The sequence below is a fragment of the Mustela nivalis genome (assembly GCF_964662115.1).
Source record: "Mustela nivalis genome assembly, chromosome: 17".
Classification (NCBI taxonomy): Eukaryota; Metazoa; Chordata; class Mammalia; order Carnivora; family Mustelidae; genus Mustela; species Mustela nivalis.
The window spans coordinates 58,205,060-58,219,020 of record NC_139036.1 but is presented as its reverse complement, the minus strand read 5'-3'; the positions used below and the strand labels follow the sequence as shown (position 1 = coordinate 58,219,020).

General features: G+C 59.2%; 1 protein-coding gene across 6 annotated transcripts in view; it reads right to left on the bottom strand.

The window, feature by feature from the left end:
- The window catches only part of SEPTIN9 (septin 9), a 143,701-nt gene that overhangs the window by 110,430 nt on the left and 19,310 nt on the right, over positions 1-13,961 (bottom strand). Inside the window, exon 1 of one of the 6 annotated variants that reach the window (XM_082705372.1) lies at positions 9,785-10,629. The exons of 4 other annotated variants lie outside the window; for them this stretch is intronic. In XM_082705372.1, the coding sequence (XP_082561498.1) occupies positions 9,785-9,806 (22 nt within the window). In that variant the 5' untranslated portion in view covers positions 9,807-10,629. Of the gene's footprint in view, positions 1-3,092; positions 3,674-9,784; positions 10,630-13,961 lie in introns of those variants that run through there. One more of the 6 variants, XM_082705376.1, reaches the window with a different exon arrangement.

The window sequence follows — 13,961 nt, the reverse complement described above, 5'->3', positions numbered from 1 at the left end:
GTCATGATCCCAGGGTCCTGGGATCGAGTCCCGCATCATGCTCTTTGCTCAGCAGGGAGCCTGCTTCCCCTGCTCTCTCTGCCTGCCTCTCTGCCTACTTGTGATCTCTCTCTCTCTGTCAAATAAATAAAAATTAAAAAATAAAAATAAATAAAATAGGCAACAGATTTGAAAAGGCACTTCACAAAGAGAAAATGGATGAGTCCCCTGTAAGCACACGAAAACGTGCTCTCTGGCACTAGTTGTCAAGAAAATGCAAACTGCAGCCCTAAAGAAACACCACAACACGCCCACGCCCCCCCCAAAGGACGGAGTCGTAGAGTGACAGCACCAAATGCTGGCAGGGATGTGGAGCCATGGGAACTCTGACAGGGAGACATGTAAAAGCCACCTTAGGAAAAGATCTGGCAGTTTCCTGTAAAACTAAACTCATACCAACCCACCCTTTGGTCCAATAATTCTTTTTTTTTTTTTTGTAGATTTTTATTTATTTGACAGAAAGAGACAGAGAGAGGGGGAACACAAGCAGGGGAAGTGAGAGAGGGAGAAGCAGGCTTCCTGCTGAGCAGGGAGCCCAAGACGGGGCTCGATTCCAGGACCCTGGGATCGTGACCTGAGCTGAAGGCAGACGCTTAATGACTGAGCCACCGGCGCCCCTGGTCCAATAATTCTACTTGGTATTTAGACAAGACAAATGGAAGCTTATGTCCCTCCCCCCGCCCACCCCCCACAAATTGTATAAGATCGCTCAGAGAAGGGGCGCCCAGCGGGCTCAGTCGGTGGAGCATGCAACGTCTGATCTCAGGGTGGTGAGTTCGAGTCCCACGCTAGGGGTAGAGATAACTTAAAATTTTTTTTTAAATATTTAAAAAAAGAAAAAAAAAGGAATGCTCATCACAGCTTTATTTATAAGAGCCTCACACGGGAAACATGAAATGAACACCACGTAGCAATCATGGGACAAACCACGGCAAAAACATAGATAGATGGAAAACAACACACAAACTGGCAAAATTAATCGATAGTGGAAAAAGCCAGAATTTTGGCAGCCCTTAGGCAGGTGGAGGTAGAGACAGACTGGCAAAGAGCGTGGATGGTGACGCCCCGCAGTCCGAAAGCAGTTCGGACGCACGGTGGACGTCTCGGTCCAATCTCAGAGGGGTCCACCGAACTTCTGGGCGTTTCGCGATGCATCCGTTTTACCTCCAAGAGAGAAACAGAAACTTCAACCAATACTGGAGTCTAGCTAGGGAGACACAAGCTGAGGTGTCTGAAGGGTCATGTGTGCGGATATCAGCAACTTACTCCGACGTGGAGCCCCCAAATCGCATGGGTTTTTGGGGACACGGTTGATTTGCATTACAGCATCCCGCGGGTGCACACAGGGGGTGCTAGAATTCTTTCATCTTTTCTGTGTGTTTGAAATCTTTCGCAGTCAAAAGTTGGAAAAATTTAGAAGAGACTGAGCCGTCTCAACCACAAACAGGGAAGAAGGATGTGGCCAGAGCCCCTCCCCCCCGAAGCAGGAAGACCTCAAAGTCCAAGGCCTCGGCGGGTCTCTTTCTCCGCGGGGGTCCTGGTTCCCACACCGGAGCCTCCCCGGCCTCCCCGTGATTCGCATTCTCTCCACCCGCGGAGAGCAGCCCCGGGAAGAGGAATGAAGGCAGGGGTAGCCTCGTCCCACAAATCGGGTGAGCACAGAGACCCGGCAGGGGCTGGCGCTGGAGGGCCTGCACCGCCACCTTCTGGGGGAAAGGCTTTCGGCAGCCCAGTCCGGCTCCTCCCCAGGTTTGCAGCCTCCTCCCTCCCCAGGCCCCGCCCGGCCCCTCACTGCAGTCATGGGGGCACCCATGCCCAGACAATGCACGTTTCCAGAACCCAGGCCCCACTGTCCACTCCTCCCCAGAGAGGTGCGAGCTGGGGCGGGGGTGAGGGGGACACTATGGGGCGTTCCCTGGAGTATCCCCCCTACCCCCTGAACCTTCAACACACAGCACAGAGGCACAGCCCAAGCCCCCGGTCCACGGTCGCCCCCCAGCCCCATCCTCTCCCTCGGACATGGTGCCATAGGGATCAGGACACGCTCGCTGAACGAGGATCCTGGAGCTTGGCAACGTGCAGATGTCCACCATCTGAAAGCCGTACCTGGCTTCCTACCAGATAATGACATCCTGGGCCATCTCCCCCAGCCCCACAGCCCAGAGCCCTGCATCTTTGAACAGAAATGCCACCTGGAAAGGGCCCCATGGCCCCTGGCAGGCCAGCCAGGCGGATGGCGGGGGGCCACCCGTGTGCACTGCAGGAGCAGCAGGGCCAGAGAGGGGCGCGGGCCCAAAGCGAAGCCCCGGGAAGGGGAGGTCTTGGGCCTGGGAGAGCCTCCTGCACTCACCCACCATGCCTGTGCCGCCCCTGCTCAGGCAGCCCGTGGATGGTCCCGGGGCACACAAAGTAGCAAGCAGGGCTTGACCGAAATGTTCCCCGTGTGGACCAAGGACACACAGGCACCCACTGTCCACCGTCCTGTGTGAGCAGCTCTTGAGTCTCCATCCCCTCCCAAGCCCTTGCCAGGTGAGCTGGAGAGACAGCTGCTCAGTCCCTGCCAGCAGGAGGGGTGCTGGTCCCCAGCGGGCACGTGGCGCCAAGCGGGGGCTCCCAATAACTCTGCCCAGGGACACGGGAGCTGGCGGGACGGGAAGGAGCCCGCCGCCCCTCCCACACCTGCTGCCGCGCGGGGTCACCTTCCCAGGACTCAGGCGGCCTAGCCTCCCCGCAAGCAGACACCAGGCCACAGCTGGCGTCCTCCTAGCGGAGACAGCACAAGCCTCCCTACTCAAGTCAGCGGCCGCTGGGGCAGGGCTGGGCAGTGGGGTCAGGGCATCTGAAGCCTCATCAGCCACCCGGGTCCCCCCAGGAATCGGAAGCCCTCCCTCTCCCACCGTGAAGACCAGCTCTCCCCCGCCAGGCCTCCCGGCTTCCGCTCCCAGCCCGCCGCAGGGGACATAGCAGCCACCGGGCATCCAGGGCCCGTAGCTCCTTCCACGGGGCACCCCACAGGCCTCCCCGGCACCATCTGACCCGGCCCCTCCCCTCACCTTGATGACCCAACCTCAGGGTCTTTGCATTTTCTGTTGTCTTTGCCTGGAAGCTCTTCCTCTGAACGCTGGCCTGGTGGAGTCCTTCTGGTCACACCAATTTCAGCTCAGTGTCACCTCCTCACGAGGGGCCTCCACTAATCCCCCAACACACACACACACACACACACACACACACACACACACACAGCCTTTGTCTAGAATCATCTGTCGGTGGGCTCACTGGCTAGCTGCTTGGCATCTGGTTCAGACAGAGTCCCACGAGAGCAAGGGCAGTAACCTCCTCGCTCCCAGAGGCCGAGAACCTAGGCAAGCACCTGCACATCGCGGGACCTCAAGAAATATTCAAAAAGTGGGCTGGTATGAACAGGGCTTCATGGCACTGCAAGCGGGACCCCCACTAGGGGTGACAGGAGGGGAACTCCAAGCAGAAGCTACCGCACAGATTGTTGGCGGGAGGGGGCAGGAGAGCAGGCGGGAAGCACAGGGCGCGGGTTCCCGCCACCCGCACCCCGCGGCCCGCGGCCCGCCGCACCCAGCTGCTCCCACAGACCCACCCAACCCCGAAGCATGTAGTTTCAGAGCTGGTGCCTCTTTGCTAATTTCCTAGGGGTGTGTTGGTTTGTTTACTCAGCTTTGCTCAAGTCAGAGTTTCCTCATTTGTTCAAGGGGAAAAAAAGAAAAAAAGGAAGGAGGATCTGAAAGGTCTAAAGGCAGAAGTGTTGTCCACTGCGAGCTGAAATCCTGAAATCCGAGTCGCTATCTGTCCAGAGTTCAAGCTGTGGCCAAGACACTTCTCCAAGCTCAGGCCACTTGTTAGGAGGAAATCTCCCCTGTTTCTCGGTCGGGTCCCACCCTGCCCTTTGCCCGGTCACATGCCCAGCCCCAAAAGGAGCTGAATCTACAGCCAACCCTGTCAGCGGAATCCGTGTGTGGCTGGTGAAGGCGTGCCTGGTGCTGGAGGGCCTTCGGGCAAAGGGGTTTGAACAGCAGCCTCAGGATGGAAGTTTCTGTCGGGCTGGAAGGGAAGACAAGAGGGGTGACCAGCTCTGAGCAGGAGGCGTAAGTTCGGATGGCAGAGGCCACATGAGAGGATGTGGGTGGACAGGCTTCCTGAGGAGCATGGGGACAGACCAATGGACACTGAGCCCCACACCCTGCCACACAGACAGCCAGTGTCACATGCAGGCTGGGCAGGGGAACCACAGAGAATTACAGAAACATCCATACCGGTGGAACCCAGAACACCCCAGGCTGGCCTCCCCTGTCAGCCCAGAAGGGCCGGGCTTGGGCTGCCCCGGGACGTAGCCCATGTCCAGCCATGTTCCAGGCCAGAGCTGAGGCTCTGATGGCCAGCCTGGGGCGGGGAGGGATTCAAGGCCTGGCCCAGCCCCGGGTTTCCCCACTCCCTGCCACCAAGAGGAGCCAGCCTGGGTGTGAGAAAAGAAAAGGAGTGAATCAGGAGCCTTACCTCACACCATATACAGAAATTAATTCAAAACAGATCAAAGGTCTCAATGCCAGAGCCAAAATTATACAACTCTTAGGAAAAGTCCCAGGAGAAAAGCTTTGTGACAATGGGTATGATACCACAAGCACTGACAACAAAAGGATGAAGAAAAAAATGGGATTTCATCAAACTTAAAAACTTCTACACATCAAAGAACGCCATCAACGGCATGAGAAGGTAATTGACAGGATGGGAGAAAATACTTGCAAATCGAGTATCAGGTAAGGGATTAATATGCAAGATATATAAAGAACTCCTATGACCAACAACAACAACAAACAAATGACCCTATTAAAAACTTAACAAAGGACTCAAAGAAACAGTTCTCCAAAGACACACAGACGCCAACAAGCCCCGGAAAGGGCGCTCACCGTCTCTAAGCAGTTAGGGAAGCGCACGTCAAACCCACAGGGAGATACCACTTGCCATTCATGAGGATGGCTATTACCCAAAGTAATAAACAAGTCAATAAAATAGCAATGTCGCAGAGGGGGTGGGGGATTTGGAACCCTGGTGCCCTGCTGGTGGCAATGGGAAGTGGTGCAGCCACGGGGCAAGCCGTACGGAGCTTCCCACCAAAATTAAACATAGAATTCCCACATGATCCAGCAACGCCGTGTCTGCGTGTGGATCCAGTATGTCTGAAAGCAGAGCCTGGAGCGGATATCTGCACACCCCTGTTCACAGCAGTAACTGTCACAACAGCCCCAAAGTGGAAACAATGTAAAGGTCTAGCCAAAGATAAAAGACGACGCAAAAGACGAAGTGCAATGTGGTCCATCCATCCAGTGAACCTCATTCTGTCTTACACTAGGAAGGAAACTGACACCTGCTACAACACCACAACCTCGAAGAGATGATACTAAGTGAAATAAGCCAGGCACAGATGGACAAATAGTGCACGATTCCATGTCTATGAGGCACCTGGAATCAAGTCAAGCTCACGGACACGGAGAGTAGGGTGGTGGTGGCCAAGAGCAGAGGGAAGGGAGAACGGAAAGCTGATGTTCCGTGAGAGCAGAGTTTCACTCTGGAAGGTGAAGTTCTGCAGACGGATGGATGGTGGCCCAAGTCTGTGCATCTCATTAAATGCCACTGGGCTGTAGGCCCCCAAATTGTTAAAACAGCAGTTTGTGCGTTATGCATATATTTTGCCCCAATCTTTAAAAAGAGTTCAGAGTCCAGCACAGAGTTCCGGAGATCCTGGGGCCCCGGCAGGCAGGACCAGGGAGCTCCAGGGAGGAAGCAAGGCCGTCTCCTGGCCGGCTCTTGGAATTCCAACAAGCCTGAGCCCTCCACACCCCACCAGGTGCACATGACACAGTGGCAAAGGCTAGCGGCCACACCAAAATGTCCAGAGGGGGAACGACAAGGAATCTGGGACATGGAGTCTTCCGTGGATCCAGGGCACCTCAGGATCAGAGTGGGCTGAATGGTGACCCCTCCCCCCAAAAAACACATGCTCACTTGGAACCCCTGAACATTGTCCCATTTGGAAATAGGGTCTTGCTGGTATAATTAAGTTTAGGATCTGGAGATTCGATCACCTAGGATTATGCAGGGACCCAAGTCCAGGGATGAGTGTCCTCAAAAGAGAGCAGCAGGAGAGCTTGGGGACACAGAAGGCTCTGTGACAACAGGCAGAGACTGCATGATGTCCTACAGGCCAAGGACCACCGGGGAGCGCAGCAATTCCCAGAAGCCAGGAGAGGGGTACAGAGCAGCAGCTCCTTCACGGCGTCCAGAAGGAACGAGCCCTGCCGACACCTTGAACTTGTACTTCCAGCCCCCAGAACTGTGGGAGAGTCCGTGGCTGCTGTTTCCGGCCACTCGGTCTGTGGTACTTGCTTTCAGCAGCCCTGAGAAACTCCTCCGGGGGCCAAGTCCCTTGCAGGTCAGAGCCAGAAGAGGAAGGGGCCCAGGAAAGCTGCTGGCCACACTTCTCATCTTGGAGATGAGGGAAATAAACCTGGAGAGGACACAGCGGGGCCAGGCAGCTTGAGACCTGCAGTGTCTGTCCAGGACCAGGGTGACAAGTACCTGGGGGAGGGACAGGTGAGGGGTGTCCAGCCTCCTGCTCTCCTCATGACAGCGGACACCCCCGAGAAGAGCAGACCCCCACCTCCTAGATGAGCGTGCTGTGCCTCTCTGTGCCGGGCAGACGCCCAACCAAGGACCAGCGCTCCAGTGACAGAGCAGCCCTCCCGGGACCCCCACCGACGTCCTTGGCGGATCAGGAGCCTTCCACATTCCCTGCCTGCAACTCACCCATGAGGCCTGTTCCCACCCTCCCTGAGACCCAGCTGAGCTAAGTTACAGCTCCCCAGTGGAAAGTTCCCTTCTTGGAGATTCTCTCCCTGCTGAAATACAAGCGCTTGGAATGAGATAAAACTGCTTAATTTGTAAAAGCCACAGAGCCGGTCCAGAACAAGGAAAAAAACCCGACCCTTGGCTGGAAGGAGCGGCCTTCTGTGTCTCAGCGGCCGGTCGCTGCTCCATGACTCATCCCTGCCCTGCTGACAAGCCCTCTGGCATCTTCCCGGGGTGGTGGGGGGAGGGGCAGGCTCCAAGAGGGCCGGGGCTACCCCACTGACCAGGAGGAACCCAGATCCCAGACTCACAAACCTGGCAGGAGCCCAGTGCTGCCAAGAGAAGGAGCGAGCAGATGGAAGGGTCCTGCGGCTGCCTGCACCTGCCTTCCCCGCCCCACCAGCTCCTCCTGGACAGCACTGGGCAGTGACTGAGAACCGGCCACTTGCATCTCAAATACCAGCCCAGTGAGGCCTGGGCAATGGAAGGCCTGTCTGGAAGCGGTCGGGGGGGGGGGGGGCGGTGTGCTGGGCCAGGTGGGACATCGTGGCCCCCAGCCCCGCCTCTGCCCGCTGCACAGGCGGGGACAAATAAAGTAGTCACAGCGCCTTACAGCAAGACAAGGGGAGAAGGAAGGAGCCTCCGGGAACCCCACAGAGCAGGCTCAGAGGCCCACTGGCTGTGGGGTGCTGCCTGGGGTCATACCGGTCCAACCCCTTTACATTTGAGACTAGGAAACTGAGGCCCCGGGCCACAGAGGGACAGGATGGAACGCATTTCCCGGGGCGGGGTGGGGGGCTGCTTAAGAGCCAAGTTACAATCAAAGACCACGGCCAAGGTCTGAGCAGTTCTGAGGAACATGTAGGTTAAGGACTTGAGGCTTTCCATCATCAACAAAGCTTGGAAAGAAATAAGCAATTTTCAGCGACAACGCATCCCTACGAGAATTTCACCGAGAGTCCCCATTCCTCCTCAGGCACGTCCTGAGAGAAAGTCCTCTTTCCATCCCTCACGGGCAGTCCAGCCGAGGGCAGTGGTGCCTAGTGTGGCTGTGAAGGCGCAGAGCTGACCGTTTTCCAAGGCAGTTTGGTTCAGCTCATGAAAAGCTGCTGGGGTCGGGCTAGCCCAGAAGGTTCCAAGAGGGCTGTCACTTCCCAAGGGTCCCCTCCCCCACTGTGTGTCCTGGCTCTCCGCTTCCCTGGGTCACCCGTCAGGGCCATGCCTTGGTCAACTGGGAAGTGAAGGCTGGACCCACGGCCACCGGGGCCCTGTGAGCCAGGCTGGTGAAGCGGCCATCCTCCCGAGCCGCACAGGGACCCGGTGAATGTCCCTCTGCACAGGGAACTCAGGCTCCACAGCCCTGAACCAGCTGGCCCGTGTCGCTGAGTCCACACCTTGCCTCCCGCGGGTCTCTATGGCTGCCCCACATCCTGTGGCGGTCCCAGTGGCACAAATGCACACACGCACACACACACACACACACACACACGCGCACACGCACACACACACACACGTGCACACACACACACGCGCGCGCGCACACACGCACACACACACGTGCACACACACGTGCACACACACGCGCGCGCGCGCGCACACACACGCACACACACACACACGCACACACACATGGCCACTCAGCAGCTCTCTTCCCATCAGGATCTGCTCAGCATACAGAAGGAGCCTCAGGACGGGCCACCCTTCCCTCTGGCCTCTTGGGGAGCTCCTAACACACACAGTGGCAAGCAACAGACGAGGGCTACGGCATCTGTGGGGTGACATCCTGAGGCTCACCAGGGTCAGCACAGACTAGCTGAAGCCCAAGGAGAGCCCAGACCTCCCCAGGGGACCCAGGACCCTCACGGGGGCCCACAGCAGGCAGCGGGCGCAGTAATGAAGGGGAACCGACTCATGTCAGACACTGACCGAGTCACAGCGTGTGCCATCGCCGGCTGAGGGGCTGGGGACCCTGACCCAGGACAGGGGGCCATCGAACCGGGATGACTCAAGCCAGAGCAGCCTCCTTTTTCTTCAGATAGGCTCTCACACCGCCCCCGATGGCTCCGTGCCCACTCCTTGGGGGCCGCCAGTGAGAATGGCTCATCTAGAAGAGGCTGGATGCCCCAGGAGAGCAGGGATGGGTCCAGACCCTCGAGGCCCCTCCAGCCCAAGGACCAGCGTCTGCCCTCACTCCATGCCCTGAGGTGACACCAAGATGTTTTAAACAGTTATTCTGCTCCAGAATCTGAGTAGAGCCACTCCAAGGGGGACTCGCTGCTGCTAATGACCCAAGCCTCTGGGCGAATGGGACCAGCTGTGTGTGCTGTGCGTGGGCATACACACGCGCACACACGTTTGCACATCTCTGAGCACCGGGAGCTCCACCCCTGCTATCGGCTCCTGGGAAGGCACCAAAATGCTGTTTCAGGGAGGAGACCCAGGCGGCCTTGCAGACGGACTTTGGCTGGCAGCTGAAACCCAGCCCACACAGTGGGTAAAGCAACCAGCCAGGGCCCACATGCCATCAGCCCAGACCCCAGCAGGCCGCCCGCCCCCAACCCCCCGCCCTTTCCTGGAGCCGCCACCGGTCTGGGCATTTACAGCGCCTGGAGCAGCAGAAGCGGCCGGCTGGGGACCGAGCTGGGGACCGAGCTGGGGACCGAGCGGAACAGCGAGGGTTAGGAAGGCAGAGCCTCAGTGAGAGCCAGACTTGGTGGGGCGCCGCTCTGGGCAGACCGCATCCCACGGCCTCAGAACAGTCCAAAGGAACAGAAGTATGTCCACACGAATGAATAAAAGTGACCCCCGGGGGCTGATTTCCCGAAGCAGCGATATAGCTCTGAGTTAGGGGAGGGGGCTGCGGGGGGCCTACCTGTGATCCGGTCTCTCTCCATGACTACGGATCTATTTAGCAGCAGGCGGGAGTCCCGGCGCCCGCCTTGCCAGAGGCGTCTTCCCCTTCTCACCCCCGACGCCCTCCCTCCTTCGGCCTCCTCCTCCTCCTCCTCCAAAAACACTCTTTGTCTGGTCTAATTTCTTCAATCTGTTGCAATCACGAACGCATCCAAATTACCACATTTCCATGTGCTGATCATATGTTTGTGCCCCAAACTGAGGTAGCATTGTCTCTGTGGATCGGGAGGGAGAAGGGCCGGAGGCCGCGCGGGACAGGAGGCGGGACAGGGGGGCGGCCGTGAGGCTCCGGCAGCCCCGGTCCGGCCGGCCCGTCTGGGCTTTGTGCGCGCGCGGGCAGGCTCCGGAGGCGCAGGGTGCAGCGGGCGGCTTCCGGCCTTCTCTCCACCCCCTCCAGCCCCTCCGCCAGGCCTGCTGCTCCTTTTTAATATCCACTTGGAGAAGCTTAACTTAGCCTCTTGGAAACCAGCTCGCAGTCAAATTCCTGGCGACTTCCAAAGTCTTTCATTTTCCCCGGCCCGCGAGGCGACGTTTCCTCTGGCCGAAGCGTTTGAGAAAAGCCCCGTCGCGGCCTCGCCTTCCCTTGCGGCCGGGCTCGACCCCTCTCCCTGCTGGGCCCCGAGGAGGCAGGCGGCCAGGGAGGGCTCCAGAGCACCTGCCCCAACGAGCCCCGTGGAGTTGTCCCTGGGGCTGCCCGGTGACACAGGCCACAGGCTTGTCCCCGCCCAAGCTGGTGGGGGTGGGGAGATGGCCCGAAGGAGACTTCCTGGAAGGTCCCAGTTACTCATGAGTCAGTGAGTCCCCAGCGGTCCCCGGGGAGGGAGCCTGGCTCCACAGCGCAGTTCCCCAGACTCAGCACTTCTCTGGGAGGGGCCCCCCAAGGCAGGGGGGGGGGGGCTCAGCTGTTTCCTACTCTTCCCCTGGACTGGGGAGTGGGTGCTGCTCACCTGGCAAACTCGGGGTGGGGGGGACCAGCACCTGGTCAGAGTTGGGGGGTGCTGTCCACGCACATCGGCTGGATGGTGGGGACAAAGTTCCGTCCCCTCCTGCCCGGGACAGGACCTCAGGTGCAGTCTCCTATGTAGCAAGGGTGTCTCCTTGGTAGCAGGGGACACCAAACAGGGACCACCTCCCCATTCCCACCCCCTCCAAGCAGAGCCTGGAGGACAGCCCCAAAAGTGGCCTGCCTGCCGAGGGAATGTGCGGACAGTGTCTTAGCCCAGGGAGGTCCCACGAGCTCAAAATTGGCCCCCAAAGATGTCACACACCCTAATCTCTGCAAATGGGACTTTATCTGGAGAGTCTTTGCAGGACCCAACAGAGGGTCCTGATTAGCCTGGGTTAGGAGGGGGAGCCGCGGTGCAGTTGGGTGCCTTCGTCTCATGCAGGAGAAAGACAACAGAGAGAGGTCTACAGAGAAACGGACGGGAGGGCAGAGCAGAAACCTGATGCCCCCACCTTTGAAGGCTGGATGCAGCCCCCAGAAGCAAGAGGCCAGGCAATGATCCTTTCCTGGAGCCTTAGGACGGGGGGGGGGGGGGGGGGGGGTGCGGGCCCACACCTGGATCTCAGACTCCAGCTCTAGAATGTCACAGGAACACACTTCTGTTGTTGCGACCCACCGGATCTGTGGCGATGGGTTCAGGGCCCCCAGGGAACACAGACAGGCCCTGTAAACCTGAAAGCCCACCAACAGCTAACAATCCTTGAGCTAGGACAATGGCAATCACGGAGAATTTGGGGGGGTTATCCATTCAAATCTCTTCCCTGATTTTGAAAAAAATATTCCTCACTGGTTTTCTTGAATATAAACATAATATGTGTTCATTGTATTGAATTCAGACACGACAAAGAAGATACAAAGAAGAAACCCCTTTAATACACGTGGGACGGGGCACGCCACAGGGCAAGCCAGCCCAGGAGGGCCCCACAGACAGGTCCACTGGTGGGAATCTGGGGTAGGCCAGGCTTCGGGCTGGCCATGGGCCGCCCCCCCCCCTTTCCTGCAGGCGCCCAGAGCTCTGTCGTCGTCCTCACGGCTGAGCACAGCTCTGACCCTCGGTGCTTCCCCGGCAGTTTGGCTCAGTGTCCATCCGTTCCCCACCCCCGCCCCATGCCTAAAAATCCAAGCATTCTGGCCCAAGCAGGGGAGCGTTTGAAACCAAAAACCTGGCAGCACCAATTGGCTCCAGTGAGGCCCGTGTTAGTCAGGAGCCAGCTCAGAGGCCAGGCGCAGAGGTGGGGTGAGGCCAAGCCGTGGGAGAAGGCGGCAGCCAACCCCCCAGTGCTCACCGAGGCTGCGTCTAGGCACCAGCACTGTCCACACCCAGCGGGGGAGGGGAGCAACGGGCCGGGCCAGGCCGGGGGGACCTGCATCCCCCAAAGTGGGTTCCCCACGGGGCTCTCTCCTCCCCTGTCGAGGCTCTGTGGTTACATAAACTAGATGCAGGCCTTAGATGCCTCCGGCGCATTAGCATAGTAAATGCGAGAGCCCGTCCCTGTGGGGGGCTGGCTTCCTTCCACCCAGCACTTTCCAAATTGGACCAACACCTGCCACCTGGGGGAGGCAGGACCCCCTCCCCCCACCGCGGCCACAGCCTTGGGAAATTGCCCCCGCACCCAGCCAGCCCGTGTCCTGGGGTGGGCGCCGTCGCCCCACAGCTCTTCTAGACGGTTTCTAAGATGGTATCTCTGTCCTTTACCCCCCCAACAGATCTGCACACACCTCCCCAACCCCCCCACGCACCCACCCACCCCCGCCCCCCCCCCTGCAGACTCCTGACCACCATCCATGTCCCCATCCCCTGCGAGGGGTGTGTAGGGGAGAGGGGCAAGAGTTGGGGGATGGCTTGGGGGATGGCTTTCTCGTTAAAGGCAGGACTTGGGGGGCCCTCCAGGAAACACAGCCACAAGGCCCCCCGCACCCCATGGGGGGGTACACACAGCTGCGAGGCATCCCCAGGTGCCCCGAACTGCCCCTACCAGGCCAGGAGGACACTCCCATGATGCGCACAGCAGGGGGACCAAGGTGGCCTCGTTCCCGGGGTGCGCGTTCTGAGGAGGGGCCGTGAGGACACGGGGACAGAGGAGCCCGGCGGAAAGGAGACTTCCTGAGGCCTTGGGCTCGGGCTTCCCACCCGCTCTCGCCGCCCCCTGCTCCACGCAGACGCTCTCGAATCCTCCGTAATCAGCTCCAAGCTACCGGGAGCTCTCACTCTAAGAAATGACTTTTCCGTTCGTTTCCTGCTCATCCCTGACTCCAGCACCGAGGTCGGCTTCCCTGAGTCAACGAGGAAGGTGCTCCATCCGGCGGCCTCCCACGGCCCCTCCCGCGGCCCCGCTGTCCCCACCGTACCTGCCAGCAGAGCGGGCACCCCCCCCACCAGCCTGGCCCAGCAAGCAAGGCCCAGCGCGAGGCGGGTTCCGGGCTGGGGCTGGCTACCTTCCTCTCAGGAACCCTCTCTCCACTCTTTACTGAGCAGCAAGGTTCGGCTGTTCCTAAATAAATACGACCCAGCTACTCTCTGCCTTGGGAACGGCTGCGGGGTTTACAGGTGCAAACAGCCCGGGCCGGCCCGGTTGCTGTGGGAGTTCTTCCAGAACGGTGTGGAAGGGAACCAAGACCATGGAGAGGGGCGGCCAGGCGCGGGCTGAATTCCACCACAAACAGGTCTCGTGCTCCGTCACCCATCCTGGGCAGGGCCGGGGCCGGAGCCGGAACCTCGTGCCTCCAGGAGAACCCGCTGCCCCTGCGGCACGAGGGACGGCGGAGCGCCGAGGCCCAGATCAGGAGCATCTGCCCCGCAGCCCCCTCTCCCCAGATCACTGAGAAAGCCCACGAAGGCTAGTGTCTTCCCCTTCCTGCCGAGAGCCCAACGCTCTGCCCGCTCGCTCACTCGGTGCCCAACACGTGCTCGCAGGAAGAACAATGAACCTGAAGAGCCAACGGGTCGGCTCTCCCGGCCAGCTCGGCCTGACAGAACGTTCTAGGATGACGTCAACGTGCTCGATCTACCGCCTGCAATGTGGGGGCCACGTGTGCCCACGGCCGCCCGGGCTGCGCTGCTCCCAAATCCTCCTCCCCAGAGACGCTGCATTCTCAATGAATTTCTTCACCGGAACACGAAGAGAAAAGC